The sequence below is a fragment of the Leuciscus leuciscus genome (genome assembly GCF_965113295.1).
Source record: "Leuciscus leuciscus genome assembly, chromosome: 23".
Taxonomy (NCBI): domain Eukaryota; kingdom Metazoa; phylum Chordata; class Actinopteri; order Cypriniformes; family Leuciscidae; genus Leuciscus; species Leuciscus leuciscus.
Genome location: NC_138747.1, coordinates 19,861,214 through 19,876,650, shown reverse-complemented (window position 1 = coordinate 19,876,650; position 15,437 = coordinate 19,861,214). Strand labels below are relative to the sequence as shown.

The following is a 15,437-nucleotide window of genomic DNA, read 5'->3' as shown; positions in this document are numbered from 1 at the left end:
AAGTTTTTGACCAGCGAATGTCAGGTTTTCTTTTTATTTATTTTTTGTTATTAGAATGGCCGCATCTGAGGCAACTTACATCCGCATCAACTTACAGGTTATGAAGTTTATTGTAGCTATAGCTATGTGGGCGCTCCGTTTTTTCTGTCATTTGGTCAAAATCTCATGTTATAAAAAGATAAAGTGCTACACACAGGCTATTTAAGAGTATTGGCTATGACTCGACAACAAATGCTAGACTAAGACACTCTTCACCGCTTAAAAAAAATACATGAAACTTTAGCCTTTATATACAGTGTTTCTTGAGTAAAGAAAGAAAAAGCTGTACTTATACAAACAAACGGTTCTTTTTTTCCCTTTGAAGTGCTACACACATTTTTGGATCGTTTCTGCTTGTTTGCAATGCATTCAATTTTGAGGAGGGTGGAGTTTGAGGGGCCAATGGAGTTACAAGGTTTAGTCACAAGCTCTTTTCATTTGTTAAATATTTGCAAAACCCACAGACAGCATAAGAGGTGACCAATGGTAGCTAATGGTTTATAAAGAAAAATAAAATGTTGAAATATGGAGAGTTTTCTGCCCGTATTGTATTACTTTATAAAGTAACTGTCTTGCAGAAATGTTAGCATTAGAGTGGAATGATAATAATAATAATAATAATAATAATAACAACATCAATTAAAAAAAATATATATATATATATTATTTCTCTTCATTGTAATTGGTTGGAAAAGACACAAAGAGAATCGAGGAATGGCCTACCATTAAAACGATTGCTTTGATGAATTCCAGCTTGCCCTGTTAAGTGCCCTTTACCTGTCAGACACATGATTTAGAGATGCCGTCTGTGAGATCTGGATCAGGGATGTTTTAGTAAAAAAAAAAAAGAAAAAAAAAAGTGAATAGTCCCCATGTGGCATTGGGAAAAACATCAAATGAATATATCGTTACACAGTGCTTTGGTTAAACTCTTTAGAAAAGAGTAGATGAATAGGCATAGTGTACTTTTTGGTGTTAAAAAACTTTTCCCATCACCATAGTATCAAATGCTACATAAGCATGTACAACACAGTCATGCAGTTGTGGTCAGAATTATTGGCACCCCTGGTAAATATGATCAAAGATGGCTGTAAAAATAAATCAGCATTGTTTATCCTTTTGATCTCTCATTAAATTTTTTTGCACAAAAACAAACCTTTCATTGAAGTAAAATAATTGAAAGTCGGGGGAAATCATATTATGAAATAAATGTTTTTTTTTTTCTCCAAAACATGTTGGCCACAATTATTGTCACCCCTAGAATTGTTTAGAGGTAAAATATCTCTGAAGTATATTCCCATTAATATAAAAAAATGTTTAGCACACCAGGGTGACTAGGAACATGAAATTGTCTAGCTATGACTTCTTGTTTCACAGGAATATAAATATGAGAAAACACAAAGGCCAAATTTCCTTAATCATCCATCACAATGGGTAAAACCAAAGAATATAGTTCTGATGTACATCAAAAGATTGTTGAGCTTCACAAAATAGAAAGTGGCTGTAAGAAAATAGCTAAAGCATTGAAAAATCCCATTTCCATCATCAGGGCAATAATTAAGAAGTTCCAATCAAAGATGTTACAAATCTGCCTGGAAGAGGACGTGTCTATATTGTCTTAATGCACGGCGAGGAGGAAAGTTTCAGTGGCCAAAGACTCTTCAAGGATCACAGATGGAGAATTGCAGAGATAAATTGAGTCTTGGGGTCAGAAAGCCTAAAAAAAATTTAAATAAATAAAACAACCCCTACATCACCACATGTTATTTGGGAGGGTTTCAAGAAAAATTCTCCTCACTCATCCAAAAATTCAGCATATTCAGTTGTCAGACTGGATCTTTAAAAGGGACTGGATTCTATGGTCAGATTAAACAAAAAAATAAAGAGATGAGTTTGGTGCAAACAGGGATAAAAAGTACCCCATGCCCACAGTAAAATATACTGCTGGATCTTTAATGTTGTGGGCCTATTTGTTTTGCTGAATGTCCTGGAAATCTTGTTCAGATACATGGTATCATGGATTGTAGCAAATACCAACATATAAAAAAATCTAAACCTGACAGCCTCTGCTAGAAATCTTATAATGGGCCAAAACAACAATCCATAACAAACATCAAAATCAACACAAAAATGTGTCACTTATCACAAAATGAAGCTTCTGCCATTACCATCACAGTCTCCTGACCTGAACTCTATAGAAAATGAGTGGGGTGAACTGAAGAGAAGAAGCACCAACAAGGATCTGGAGTGATTCTGTAAAGAGGAATGGTCTCTAATCTCTTGTCAGGTGTTCTCCAAACTCATCAAGCATTATAGGAGAAAACTCAGAGCTGTTATCTTGGTAAAAGGAGGTTGCAAAAAAGTATTAAATAAAAGGGTGCCAATGATTATGGCCAACGTGTTTTGGAGAAGAAGAAATAAAACATTTATTTCATAATGCAATTTGCCCCCACTTTCAATTATTTTACTTCAATGAAAGGTTAGATTTTGCAAATTTTTTGAATGAAAGATCAAAAGGATAAACAATGCAGATTTATTTTATAGCCATCTTTGATCATATTTACCAGGGGTGCCAATTATTCTGACCACAACTGTAACTACATCAGATTTGTAACAATGGTTGACCAGGAAAAAGAAAAGAAAAGAAAAAGACTTCTTTTTTTAAACGAACCACTGCAATATTTAACCAAAACCAATATTTAAGACTTCAAACATGACAATAAAATTATTTTCATAATAATTAATTTCCAACACTAATCTTTCTTTATCAGTAGACATGCAGTTTCTTTCCTCCCCCATGAGACGTGGCTGAGGAGCCGTGGAATTCTGGAGGAACCTCAAAGCCCTCTGGAGGAGTTTGGCTTTTCAAGACAAAATCCTTGGATTAAAAATACATCCTTCTTGGGATTTTCTCTCTGTTTGGCCTTGAACAGACCAAAGTCCTGCGGGTTGTCATCAACCCTTGTCACACAGAACATGAAGCATGTGATAATAATCATAACCAGAATATCATGTGAACAGAGATCAGGGATGAGAATCTGTCTCATTCATTAAAATCCGTCCAAACACACAAACGGTAAACAGTAATATCCAGTTAATTTAAAAACTCATATAATGTTAATCAGGGTATGTTCAAGCTAAAATATGACAGATTTGTGCAACTAGCCTCACCAAACAGGATTTATTTATAGAAAATAACAACTGTTTTCAAACAAGTCACCCATGTCTCTCATTGGTCAAAATAACAGACAGCCTCACCCCCGAACTCACGCCATTGGGTGAGCCACTGTTGCTATGTCAGGCTGGTCAGAGTTCACAAACAGAATTTGTTTTGATATTACCTCAGAGACAGTGTGTTTACACTTTTCAGGGGCATCAACTTATTAATGTCTTACTTGTAGTTAGCATATTACATTGGAATGTTAAAAAGTATTTGATCATCAAAAAAACAAACACTAAGCGTGTGGCCAAATGTTTGTCGACAACAATGTGTGGTGTGTCAAACATACCTTTGTTTTGGACTACAACTGGAAGCTGGAATGGTGCAGTGAAGTAAGTCTATAATCCTGTTAGCGTAGCACCTGAGTTGAAATGGCTAATCCTGTTTAAACTCACAACACTGCCCAGGTAATCTTCCTGTGTCCTGATCAGCAGCTGGCTCGTTCACAGCGCAAAAGGTGAGACATCAATCCGTGATCACACCTGTGCCGGGATTAGCCATTTCATGGCAGAATAACGTACAGTATATGCCGTGGAAATGTGCAAGATAAGTACTTCTCTAGCTTCTGTCAATGGGTTTTTATGCAACGCTTCTTTTCAGCGCAAATCTGGACTGAACACACTGACCTGCTGAAGCTGAATCAACCAATGCAATTTATTTCCAATGGTGTAGGAAAAAATATATGTATATATAACTGAAATGCAATTGTCCCTTGCACTGCAGCCTCGGCCCCATGTTCCTGTATGCTTAAACCACAACGCACTTTAGAAATTTCAATATTTAGCAATATTATAACAATTTTCCGTAGAGAACATATTTTTTTCTTACCAAATTAATTCAAGAGTTACATTAAAACTCTAAGTATGTATTTCCAAGAGTTACATTATAACACATGGGCCAAAGGTACCATAGCATCACTGCAGGCGTGTGAGAATTAATTTTTTTGCCTTGCCTGTCACAGTAACCTACATTTAGAGGCAGCCGAGGCATTTTTGAGGCTGTTTCGGGCATATGCAGTGCCGCCCGCACACAGCTCAATCATCCTACCCATCATGCACCATAAAAAGGCTGAACCGCGTGCTCTCTCTTTCCGTGTATTTTACTGTCTCTTTGCCTTTCACAAAACAAGCAGAGAAAACTAACTGATCTTCACTGTAACAAACATACGGGTGTAACAAACATCAGGAAAGTTCTCTCTTTGGGAAGGAAAGTGTATTTTTACACTTAGAGTCATGTATAGTATATGGCAGATGTCGAGTGGGTCATTTCCTAAATTTGGATCTGTAGACGTTTCAAGTCAAATATTATAATATTTTTTTGCACACTACTTTTTTTTTAAGCTGTGCATTGCGCAACTAAATAAAAATTACTCACAATCATATTTTTACTACAACTTAAATAGTACACAAACCCGACAAGAATCTACTATTAAACAAAGGTCAATTTTAACCGAAAAAGCCAAGACTTTTTATCGTTAATGCCTGTATAGAAATTAACTTTCAAAAATAAACTTACTCTGAATAAATATATTCACAGGAGTAAAAAGCTTGACAACTAGCCCCATTCTCCACAATAACTTGTAAACATCAGGTTGGCAAATAAGCTCACACAGTTATGTTATGTTATAGTTTTGTCATTATTAATCGATTTCAAACACAGTCTCTCTCGCAGAACCCTGTCATCAGAAGACATCAAAAATTCAATTTGGGGGGGATAGGGGGGTTCAGTCGGAGGCGTGATTGTCTTTGTGCTGGGGGCGAAAAAAGAGGCACAGAAACCGACCTTCTTGTCCACGCCTGCTCCTGACTAAGACTATGAGAAAACAACAATTTGGCACAACAAAATGTTCAAATATGCCAAAAACAGTGTTATTTTAAAAATAAAATTTAAATAAAATTAAAAACATTAAATAACACCACACAAACGCATTGCAAAAATACAACATTATACATGTATAATATAATTAATGTATGAATGTCTTAATTATTAATATAGTTACCCCAACAAAAGGATTAAACCTGAATTCAGCAATATCATAATATCTTCCTAAATCTACATAGTCAACAACGCATACAGTCATTGAGCATCAGCAGTCTCCTACATTTGACATTAAACAATATGCCGTGTTACTCTCTGTCTACTAATATTATCAATGTTAATTTCATGAAATAAAAGATTTAGACCTACAGAAACTATTATGTACCATGTTTTAATCGTTTTTTTTTTTTTTCACAAGTCTATCCCGAACTAATTTGTTTTAAAAACAAAATGTTTATTTGCTGAATAAATATTGGATTTTAACTGTATGTAATGTTTATGTTAATTTATAGCAAACACGTTATTGCACAAATTAAAGTTATTTTTAGAAAAACTGCTTAATTCAGCTTTTCTAAGTAAATGCTGAGCAGGATCTGTCAGTGGTAAGCATAGCTACAGATGCCGGCTGAGTTCATCAAACCGCATGGTTTGCAGTGCATGGAGAGCATGAGGTGATACAGATATACATTTAAAAACTGTCCCACTAACCCTGGCAGTGGGCATGCAGCAGATATTTAGGGTAAGGGTCGGCAATTTCCCTTCATGGATTGGTCCCAAACCCAAGTCCCTGCTCTGCCAACACATTCTCTGCATAAGAGGGCTTTTCTCTGGTTCTGCAAGAATGACAGGTTTGACGTATCTGCAGTTCAAGAGAGAAAACTCCCAGATGACTAAGGAGGCAATGTTCCACTTCTCACATGCTTTCCTATTCTTTTCCTTTAGAAATGTCGAGTTATTTGAAGGTCAAGGCCTACTGAGATGTGTGGGCAGCTCCTCCCTCTCACTTGAAGACAGAACCATGTGTTCAGTGGCTTTTCACCCCATTGGTGAAAAGAAGACATTTGCAAAGTGAAAACAGGTGAATCAACTAAACACATCAGCACTAATTCGGCTTTAGGGAGATGGAGTCACATGCAAAACAGACTAAATAAAATGGTTTTTAGATCAAATAAAAGTCACCTAGAGGCTCCAGCATCAGGAATCAGATTCTCCTAAACTTAATTTAATTTCTCAAATTTTACACAGCAGAGACATTCCGAGTTTTGCCAAAATCCAGGTGGTATGATATTCTTATTTAATGATATGTATCATTTAGAAAAAAATTTCAAGTATATTCAGTTTTCCCAACTGAGAAATATATTTGTGAGCCACTTTGTAAGTGGGCACTTTCATGTCAAATTATCTTGTTCGTGATTTTAATGTACATAAAATATTAAATTATATGAAACATATTTAATGGATAAAAATAACTAACGCATAATATCTCTCTCCATAAACATGAATATTTATAAAAAATATTTTATATTGTGACGGTGAGTATTTTAAATATTCATAGTGTGAATTATAATTGAGGATTCTGCATAATTTCAAATTCACATGCGTTCCACACAAAATAAAAGAATATTTTATAAATACCTTTATGTTACATTTCATTTCAGCATATGCGTTTCCTTTTTTATAGCGATGAGCATTTTTTTCTGTCGTTTTGGCAATTATTACAGCAATAAAACTTAATTACTTAGTGCGGAAGAGTAAAAAGTTTAACATTATAAAAATAAAAATACATTTAAATAATAATCAGGAAAAGGCACAGATTAGTGCAGAAGACGGCACTGCTCGATTCAGACTGAATACGTCTGACACCTTATGATAAACTTATGAAGCAAAACCCATGTAACAATGTTTTTGAGGATCGTTTGACAAATGATTGTATCTTTATTTTTCTCAGGAAGTGCACTGTACTTTGAGCATGTTAATACTGAATAATCATGTCAAAATAAAAATAATTCGGCACTGGCAAATTTTTTTTAGAGAATATATTATTTTCCCATAATTCTCTTTCTGCTACCATATAATGCGTATAGTGCATGTCTTTAGTTATCCAATAGTTATCCAGATGAATAACATCAGGTATTTTAAGTATTATAACATATAAGAGTCCCCCAAAAAAAAAAAAAAAAAAAAAATGGCTATGTACAAGCAATTTCACAAATTAGGTTTGAGACATACAATCACCCTCCCTTTCCTAGCAGAGAGCGGAGTGTATTTCCGAATAAAAATCACTCGAGGAGAGAAATGAGGAGTTTGTGGATAGACATAATGAGCCGACTGTATGTGGGTCAACAGAACTAAACTACAGTTCCAGCCGAATTTAGACAGTGAATAAATTAAACAAAGTGATGCCTGGTGCCTTAAATTAGTTTTTCAAGAAATGTGATTTTATATATAAAAACACACATGAAATCAGCGTAATTAATATTAAGGAAAATGAATTAAGAAAAATTAACTTAAAAGCTCATTCGGCCCACAATACAAGAAAGAGAAAGTGGTTTTGGTGATCTCACTTCGCTTAAAAACAATCCCATCTGAGGGAGGGCTTTTTGGCACTCTGCGTCTCATAAATACTGTACACTAAATGAGAAAGGCCTTGGTCCTGAGAGAGAGGAGCGTCCTGAGCTAACTTGACCGAGAACCCAATAGCACCTGGATAAAAGCACGACAAGAAGATATTTAACAAACACCTAGTCCTGAGATTTGCTATTTAAACCAAAGCCAGCATGCAATGCTGCTTTGAAATCTTCAGTTTTCTCTTCCGTTGAGGGAAAGATCCACCCATGAACGAGCACCTACCTCAAACCAAGTTTGAGTTCCCTGGATGCACGTGACTGCCAATGTGCTACGTGAATGTGGGTCAGGCATTAAAATTTATGAGTAATACAGAAGGCAGGGTGACGCTGTGATTGGGGCTGTTGCTGGGTATAAAAACAGACAAAAATAAACTGCCACACAAAGAGGTGAGGACGCAGGGGTGATAAGGTGCCCTGTAAGGTCCTGAGAATGAATTCTGGTTTGTGTCCACCGCAGAGAACAAGCGTGAAAATTGACTGTCATAGTGCCTGCACAGAAAGCATTTTGGCTGCTGCTTTCTATAAAAGAGTTTTGACGTTCTAAACAGAGTGATTTCAAACGTTTTGAAAGCAGACAAAGAAAATATATGAATATGAATATACCTTACACAACAAAACAATTAAAGATAAATAAATCACTGTAAAAAAATAACAAAATTAAAAAGCACGATGTTTGACATATAAAACTTATACACTATACAACAATAACACTAACGGGTATTTTTTTAACAAAACATATCTGGCGTAAACATAAACTAACTTAAAATATTTCGCTTTAAAATACAAACAAACATGCGTTTATAAACCCCAACCTTGATTTTTGTCTATATTGTCTGTTTGTACACTGAAGTTTTTTGAGTTGTTTGCAAAGAATGTCACATCTGTGCAAATGTTCAGGTATGAGCAGTCATCTTGTTGCAGGGTGGGGGGCAGGACAGTGCAGATAATGGCGGAGAGGTTTATGTTACTCCTGCAATACAAATTTAGAGAAGCACGACCGTTTCCACCATTCAGTGACTGGCACAGTGGGATGTTTTATTCCAATCTAAGGTAATATAACTTTGATTAATGCTGAAAATGAAATACGCCGATGAGTCGTCATTCTATTCAACGAAACTTTGAACCTAGATTACTGATTACAAAATTTCTATTTCATAGTTTTTTTATGTAGAAACCATGCGGCAACTTTAATCTTTAATTACATGTTGGAGCCTTTTGATGCGTTAGACCATTTGCATCATTCACTGCCGACAAGGGCTCAATTCCCTTTTTGGTTCATGTATTTAGAGAACAAAGGTCTCATGAAACATTCTGTCATTGATAATCATTAGCAGATGAATCTGAAGTCCAGCGGTAAACATCAATAACAGAATGGAAGCATTATAGCTATAATAACCGCTGACCTACAGACCCCAGTAACTGAATTTCTTCCTACAGTTCTCCAACAGAAGTAGCCCGTAATCTCATAGAAACAAAGCACCAGTGAGGCTGCGTGACTCCATGCACCCATCTTAAAAGATGCACTGTTGTTTTAGCAAGTGGACACAGCTGACTGCCATTCCCACTGTAATCTGATTTCCAAACTAACGAATTCACTGTGCCCAGAGCGCTGTCAGTTTAAGTGCTTTCCCTCACTGTAGTTACTGCGTATTAATGGACGAGGGTCGTTGGGAAAAAAACAATGATTATATTTATACACTTTAATGGATAAGTTAATTTGATTAAATCACCGAACAAAACAGCGATCTCATGCTAAAGTTGCAATAAGTCACGGGATGGACGACAATTTGGTGGTTGGAATGGGTTTTCTCTCAAAGTGTTTTCCTACAAAGAGGCTAAATTGTTCCCCCAACCCTCGGGACGGCAGGTCACAGTCTTAGCAGAAGAAACACTCGGTCATGCATTGTGAAATTTGAGGTATTTCTGTCTAGATGAAAGCAGACTGTAAATTGCCACCCTCCAGCTGCCCAGAAATGAATTATAAACACATACGGAAAGAATGCACAAACAAAGAAGTGGAAGCTGACTGAACTCTAAGTGCTGCTTAAAACAGAAAAATCAATTAATGTCAGGCACAATAAACTGGGCACTGGGTATTTATATGACTTGCCATAGAGAGACAAATTAGATAAAAAAAAAAAAATCAGCACACTTGTTTGCTAAATAACTGTGTTATGAACTGTGTTGTTTAAGCGAACAACACAAAATCTTGAACAAATTCAAGAACGCATGTGTGAATAACAGATGCTTTACCGTAACGATAATTTGTCACTACAATAAATGCAAGTACATTTAGCACATTCATTTTTTCAACACTCTATGCTAGATAAATATGAAAATGATAACTAAATTATAACGGTCAATAATATACTAATAGTTTCAAAATAATGCCCTAGGTGATAAACCACAAAATGTAGTTATTTGTAATACAATGAAAAAAAATTATAATAATCTGGTTAGTTCTCATAGTATGACTGAATTAACCCCATACTCCATTTTTTGTCTTCGTCTTGCACCATAATCCAGATGCAAGTGTGAGGGTTCACAAAATGGCGGACAAATCCGTAAACTGGGGCAGAATGTGGTGCAATGCCACCTACAGGAGCTGAAGTTTGACACGAGCATCCAAGGTCAAGCTTGAAGTCATTAATTTCAAGTATACCAATCACAATAGAGGTTAATGACCCTAAGAGAATAAAATCCATGTGGATTCAGACAGTCATATCTGTGTCTTGCCCTCATACAGAAGTCCTCTGACACTAGGCATCCCTCATAACCTTGAGGAACCAATTACACTATGCCAAAGAGTGAGAAAGTAAAATAAAACCATACAAAGAAATGCTTCCCAACCATGGGTTCTTATTATAGTGAATTGATATTTAATAGTGAAAATTATAGTGAAAAAAAATCGGATTTCATAACAGGATTTTTATGAGTCGCTTAAAAAATTCAGAAAAATCTTTATGTGTTATGAAGAAACAATTCATTGCATATTTTACTGACATGGGGAAAACATGTATCCAATAAAATATTTCCTTTCATTAATTAATTTAAATAAAAAATTATTATTTCAATAATAATAATAATAATAATAATAATAGCAATAAAAATAAATAACTAAAAGTGCCAAACTACAAAAATAAAACATTTTTGCAACGCTTAGCAAATAATCAATAATAGGACATGCCATGTAGTTCTCAGCAGTTCACAAATTAAACTAAAGTCTTCTTTCTAAGTCTCTACAGATAAGAGCGCCAGCTAAATAGCTTAAAAACTAAACTTTATACACACAAGCATTTACTAACTATTTAGTTGCTCCACTCAAAAATGTAATCACAAAGATTACTCTCGGACCTGAACAGCTCCATTCTGAAACGGTTCCAATGTGCTGCATGATGGGGTACCTATGTGAAAACTCACATTTCACCCTAAATGCTCTTTATAAGTCACCAGTCTCCTCGTGGACCTCACCGTAAAGCCACAAGGGTTAAATCGACACCTCAGGGCTGAACTCATAGAGAGCAGAAATGTATTTCAGTGTATTTATTTATGCTCTGATTGGGGTCATTTAGCACAAGTCATTTCAGTCTCACACTTCTAATTGAGCCACACAACAGACTCAAACAGTCGAGACCTGACTCAAACCACACCAGACGGCACAGCTCGCTTTTATGGTGACGTGCTAGAAAACCACAGCTCAGAATGAGCCCGCAAACTCGAATTTCAGTTTTCCAAGTTTGCAAACAACCAATGCAAATCAATGGAGCTACAATGCATATCTGCTCTGCGTTTCTGACCATCCAAACCTGGAAGAACTGATACATCTCATTGATTTACTGGCTGACCGGTAAAAATCAATAGTACGGGTTAAAAACTCTGCAGCCTAATAATAGAGATGCCTTTTGCCTGAGCTCTCTCTCTCTCTCTCACACACACACACACAGACAGAGAGGGAAGACCCATCTCAGTTTAGCTGAACAAACATTTCACTGCTCTGACATAGCACAGCAGACACAAGCACACACAACTTACAGGTGGAAAAATATAGAGAAAAAATTATCCAGATCTGCTGTAATCAGAGATTTTGAATTATTTGAATATATGGATGCATGGAATATGGGACAGAAAACTTAAATTATATATATACTTTTTCCTTTTAGATTTGAGAATGAATTTGTGTTTGTTTGTTTGGTTTTTTTTTTGGGGGGGGGGGGGGGGGGGGGGGTCTAATATATAAATAATAACAATAATAATTTACTATTGTAACTTATTCTATATAACATATAAACCATTGACTTGTAATGCAAAAATCAAGCCCATTAACTTTTTTAAAGGCTTAAACTATGTGCAGTCTCTTTCTTAAAAAATAAATAAATAAATAAATACATTATACACTCAACTCTGCATTCTTTCCTTTAAGATGAACTGGAAAAAATTAAGATATGCAAATAAAATTCTCTTCTCTTTTTCCTTGTTAACTTCCCTCCATGCTATTGTTTTTCATTTAAAAAAAAGAGTTCAATACAAACGTTCTTACAAAAGACAAAAACTACAAATCTAGAACTCAAAAAAGAACTTTAGAAATTCTTCACAGAACTAATGAGAACAAACATCTGTGAACTTTTCAGTAATGCCTTATAATTGGTTAAAACTGTGGCATGTAATGTATAAGTTTGACTGTGTGGTTACACAAAGCCCCGTCCTCTGCCAGAAACAGCCTTTGAGAGCGGTCTGATGAGGGGTGCTGGGGTGTTCCAAGAGGGGGGGCTTCATCTTAGACTATTTAAACCATATGGTGATATGAAATGAACAGTACTGATCCCCCCTCAGAAACATCCATGAAGAAAGAATAGTAAACAAAATAAGTCTCTTCAAAAGCTGACAGGAAATCAGACTATGCATGTATTAACATATTTTGGGTGATTATCAACCCCGCACCCCAACGGCACACAATGTAACTGTACACAGCCCTCAGTAACTCATAACAGACACCAAGTGTCAAACAGTAAGCGTGCAATAAATGAGGCCATAAAGTTACAATATGCTCATAGAGAGGCTGATTTTGTGAGAAGCCCTATAAGTACTTTTAAACAGAACACACAAGTTGTTAAAACAGTGCCCAAGTGAGGCCTTTTTGTGTGCGTTTTAAAATCTTGATGGTTTTGTGAGTGAAATCGCACATTAAAAAAAACTCAAATGGAAGACCCTGAGTGTCCCTTGATGTTTAGGACTGATTTAAATGACTTCACCTAACTTGTATCAGAACTGATCAAAGAAAAACATATTTAAAAAATAAAACAATATATGGTGATTCTTCAATTGGAGGCTTTTTCGACAACTTCCAAATTGTTTAATCGATATTAAAATATACATCACACATCCTACAATAAAGATCGGAGTATATGGCCTGAGCAACCTTCGAGTGGATTTCAGGACAGTAAAATAATCTGTGACGGTAATGATTTTTTTTTTTTTTTGGTTTTGGTTTTGGTTTTGGAGAAAAGTTGAAAAGCACAAATTAATTTATAAAAAGATACCGCCTTTATATTTACATAACCAATTTGAAACTTTTGGGGAAAAATAATAATAATAATGTTTTCCAAAATGTAAAAAATTATGGTAATGACCGCAGTATTGTGGCACTGAATCTTTGACATATAAAATACAATTATAAATTGAAATAATAATGATAATAAAATCATAATAAAAATATGTGCAAGTAAAAAAAGATTTTTTTATATCTAGATAGAAGATGAGCCCAACATAATGTTTTAAATGTTGCATTGGCAACTATTTATATATTTTAAATTAGGGAAAAGTGAACAGACAAAATAAAAAGTTGGACACTATAACACTGGAATAAGGGTTGTTTATATAAAGCCTTTTTTTAGAGGGTCAGAAAAGTTTCCCTAATTGAAGAGTCGCCCATATGTTTCCCATACACACACACACACACACACACATACATACATATATTATATATACATACATATATATATATATATATATATATATATATATATATATATATATATATATATAGGGAAAAGTTCCAAACAACTCTGGCCTGACTGTAGTTTTGAAGAACTCGAGTAAAACCTGCTAGCCATGACTCTGCAATAGCAGTTGAAACTTGACTCACACTCCTTTCAGTAGTGATGCACTGAGGTGTTTCTTACCTGGGATTCGTGCTGTTCCAGTACACAGCATACCGGTCTGAAATGATCTTACTGTCATCCGCACACACGGTGACCCAAAACAGGAAGACGACCATGAAAAGTGTCAACTCCATCTGATATGCAACAGAGTTCTTGTCCATAATGTCAATTAACAGGGAGAAAATACAAGCTCAGTTAATAATAGATGCGTTTAAAGGGAACGATCATATGTGTGAGAGTCTTATTCAAAAGCATCACATTCTGTGAAGGAATAAAAGTAAAGTCAAAGCTCAGTGAAAGAACTTATCACGGAGGATCCATCCAGCATCTCGACCTCCATAGCTTGAGATGTTTCCATCTCAGAAGCACTGCTTGTTAAACTACAATACCGCTTGCTTTCCACATCCATTCTTCCTTCCAGTGGCTTTAAAATAACTTTTTTCAGACTCGTAAAAAGTGGCCAGGTAGTTACCATCCATTCAGGCGAACGTGCGCGCTCTAAAAATCCTGCTGATACTCCACACATGCGCGTGGTCCGTGAGTCTCCTCTCTTAAGCCACCTGACCGAGTCGGTCTTCTTTATCACCAGTCAATGAGAGTAAAAAGTAGCCAACACTTCAGTGTCGAACTGCCATGTGAAAGTTATCACGGTTGCGGGCTCGTGGCGCGCTCACAGACGCGATGCTGAACCCACACGCGCCGCATCACGCGCAAAGTTGACGGTGTGCCGCTTTAAATGTCGCTTCTGCGCGCGAACAACTTGCTGCTCCTTACAGACAGTGGCTCTCGCGAGTGTGAAATGACATTTTATCTGTTTCCTACCAAAAGACGATCGGTCCTGCCTCCACAGCGCGCTGTCTCTCTCAGCACATGTCTCAGTCTCTTCGCTGTCTCCTCGACTGCGGGGCGGAGCTGCTTGAAGAGGGACCGCCCGGACCTACACACTGAAACTTTGGAGATATTGCCCGTTAAGAAGGCCATTATATGAAATTAAACTTAATTACAGCTCGCATTAGATAAATAATGATAAGTGCAAGATTGTGTGGGTTGTGTGACATGTTTAAATTTTGTTGTTTGTAAGATGAGCACTATAAATGACATTTTTTTTGTAAATTTGCGGTAAAAACTAAATGCCAGCTGTGCTTACCAGATCTTTACCGTACAAATTCAGGGACAATATTACACGCATTACGGTGCGGTTTTTACCTCACTTTTACATGTTACTGTTCCTAATGGTCATTCAATTATAACAATACATTTTTAGTTATAAATGTAAAAAAAAGAATTGCATAGTTTGCAAATTAATTGTAAAATGCACTGATAAATACAGTACCAGTCAAGTGTCTGGAAACATTACGATTTTTTAATGTTTCTGAAAGAAGTCTCTTCTGCTCACCAAAGCGGTATTTATTTGATTAAACATACAGTAAAACAGTAATATTGTGAAATAGTATTGCAATTTAAAATAACTATTTTAATGTTTTAAAAGTAATATATTTCTATGATGGTAAAGCTTAATTTTCAGCATCAACTCCACTCATCAGCTTCAGAAATCATTCTAACATGCATTCATTA

General features: G+C 35.8%; 1 protein-coding gene and 1 long non-coding RNA gene across 2 annotated transcripts in view; one reads left to right on the top strand and one right to left on the bottom strand.

Annotated features, from left to right (window-relative positions):
- The window catches only part of efna2b (ephrin-A2b), a 155,679-nt gene extending 140,933 nt beyond the window's left edge, over positions 1 to 14,746 (bottom strand). Inside the window, exon 1 of the mRNA XM_082156797.1 lies at positions 13,884 to 14,746. Coding sequence (XP_082012923.1) covers positions 13,884 to 14,023 — 140 coding nt within the window. The 5' untranslated portion in view covers positions 14,024 to 14,746. The remainder of the gene's footprint in view (positions 1 to 13,883) is intronic.
- LOC309488579 lies at positions 2,743 to 7,100 on the top strand. Its single transcript, XR_014202202.1, has 2 exons — positions 2,743 to 3,591; positions 6,020 to 7,100. It is a non-coding gene; the product is annotated as an uncharacterized lncRNA (long non-coding RNA).
- Positions 14,747 to 15,437: the final 691 nt, after the last annotated feature.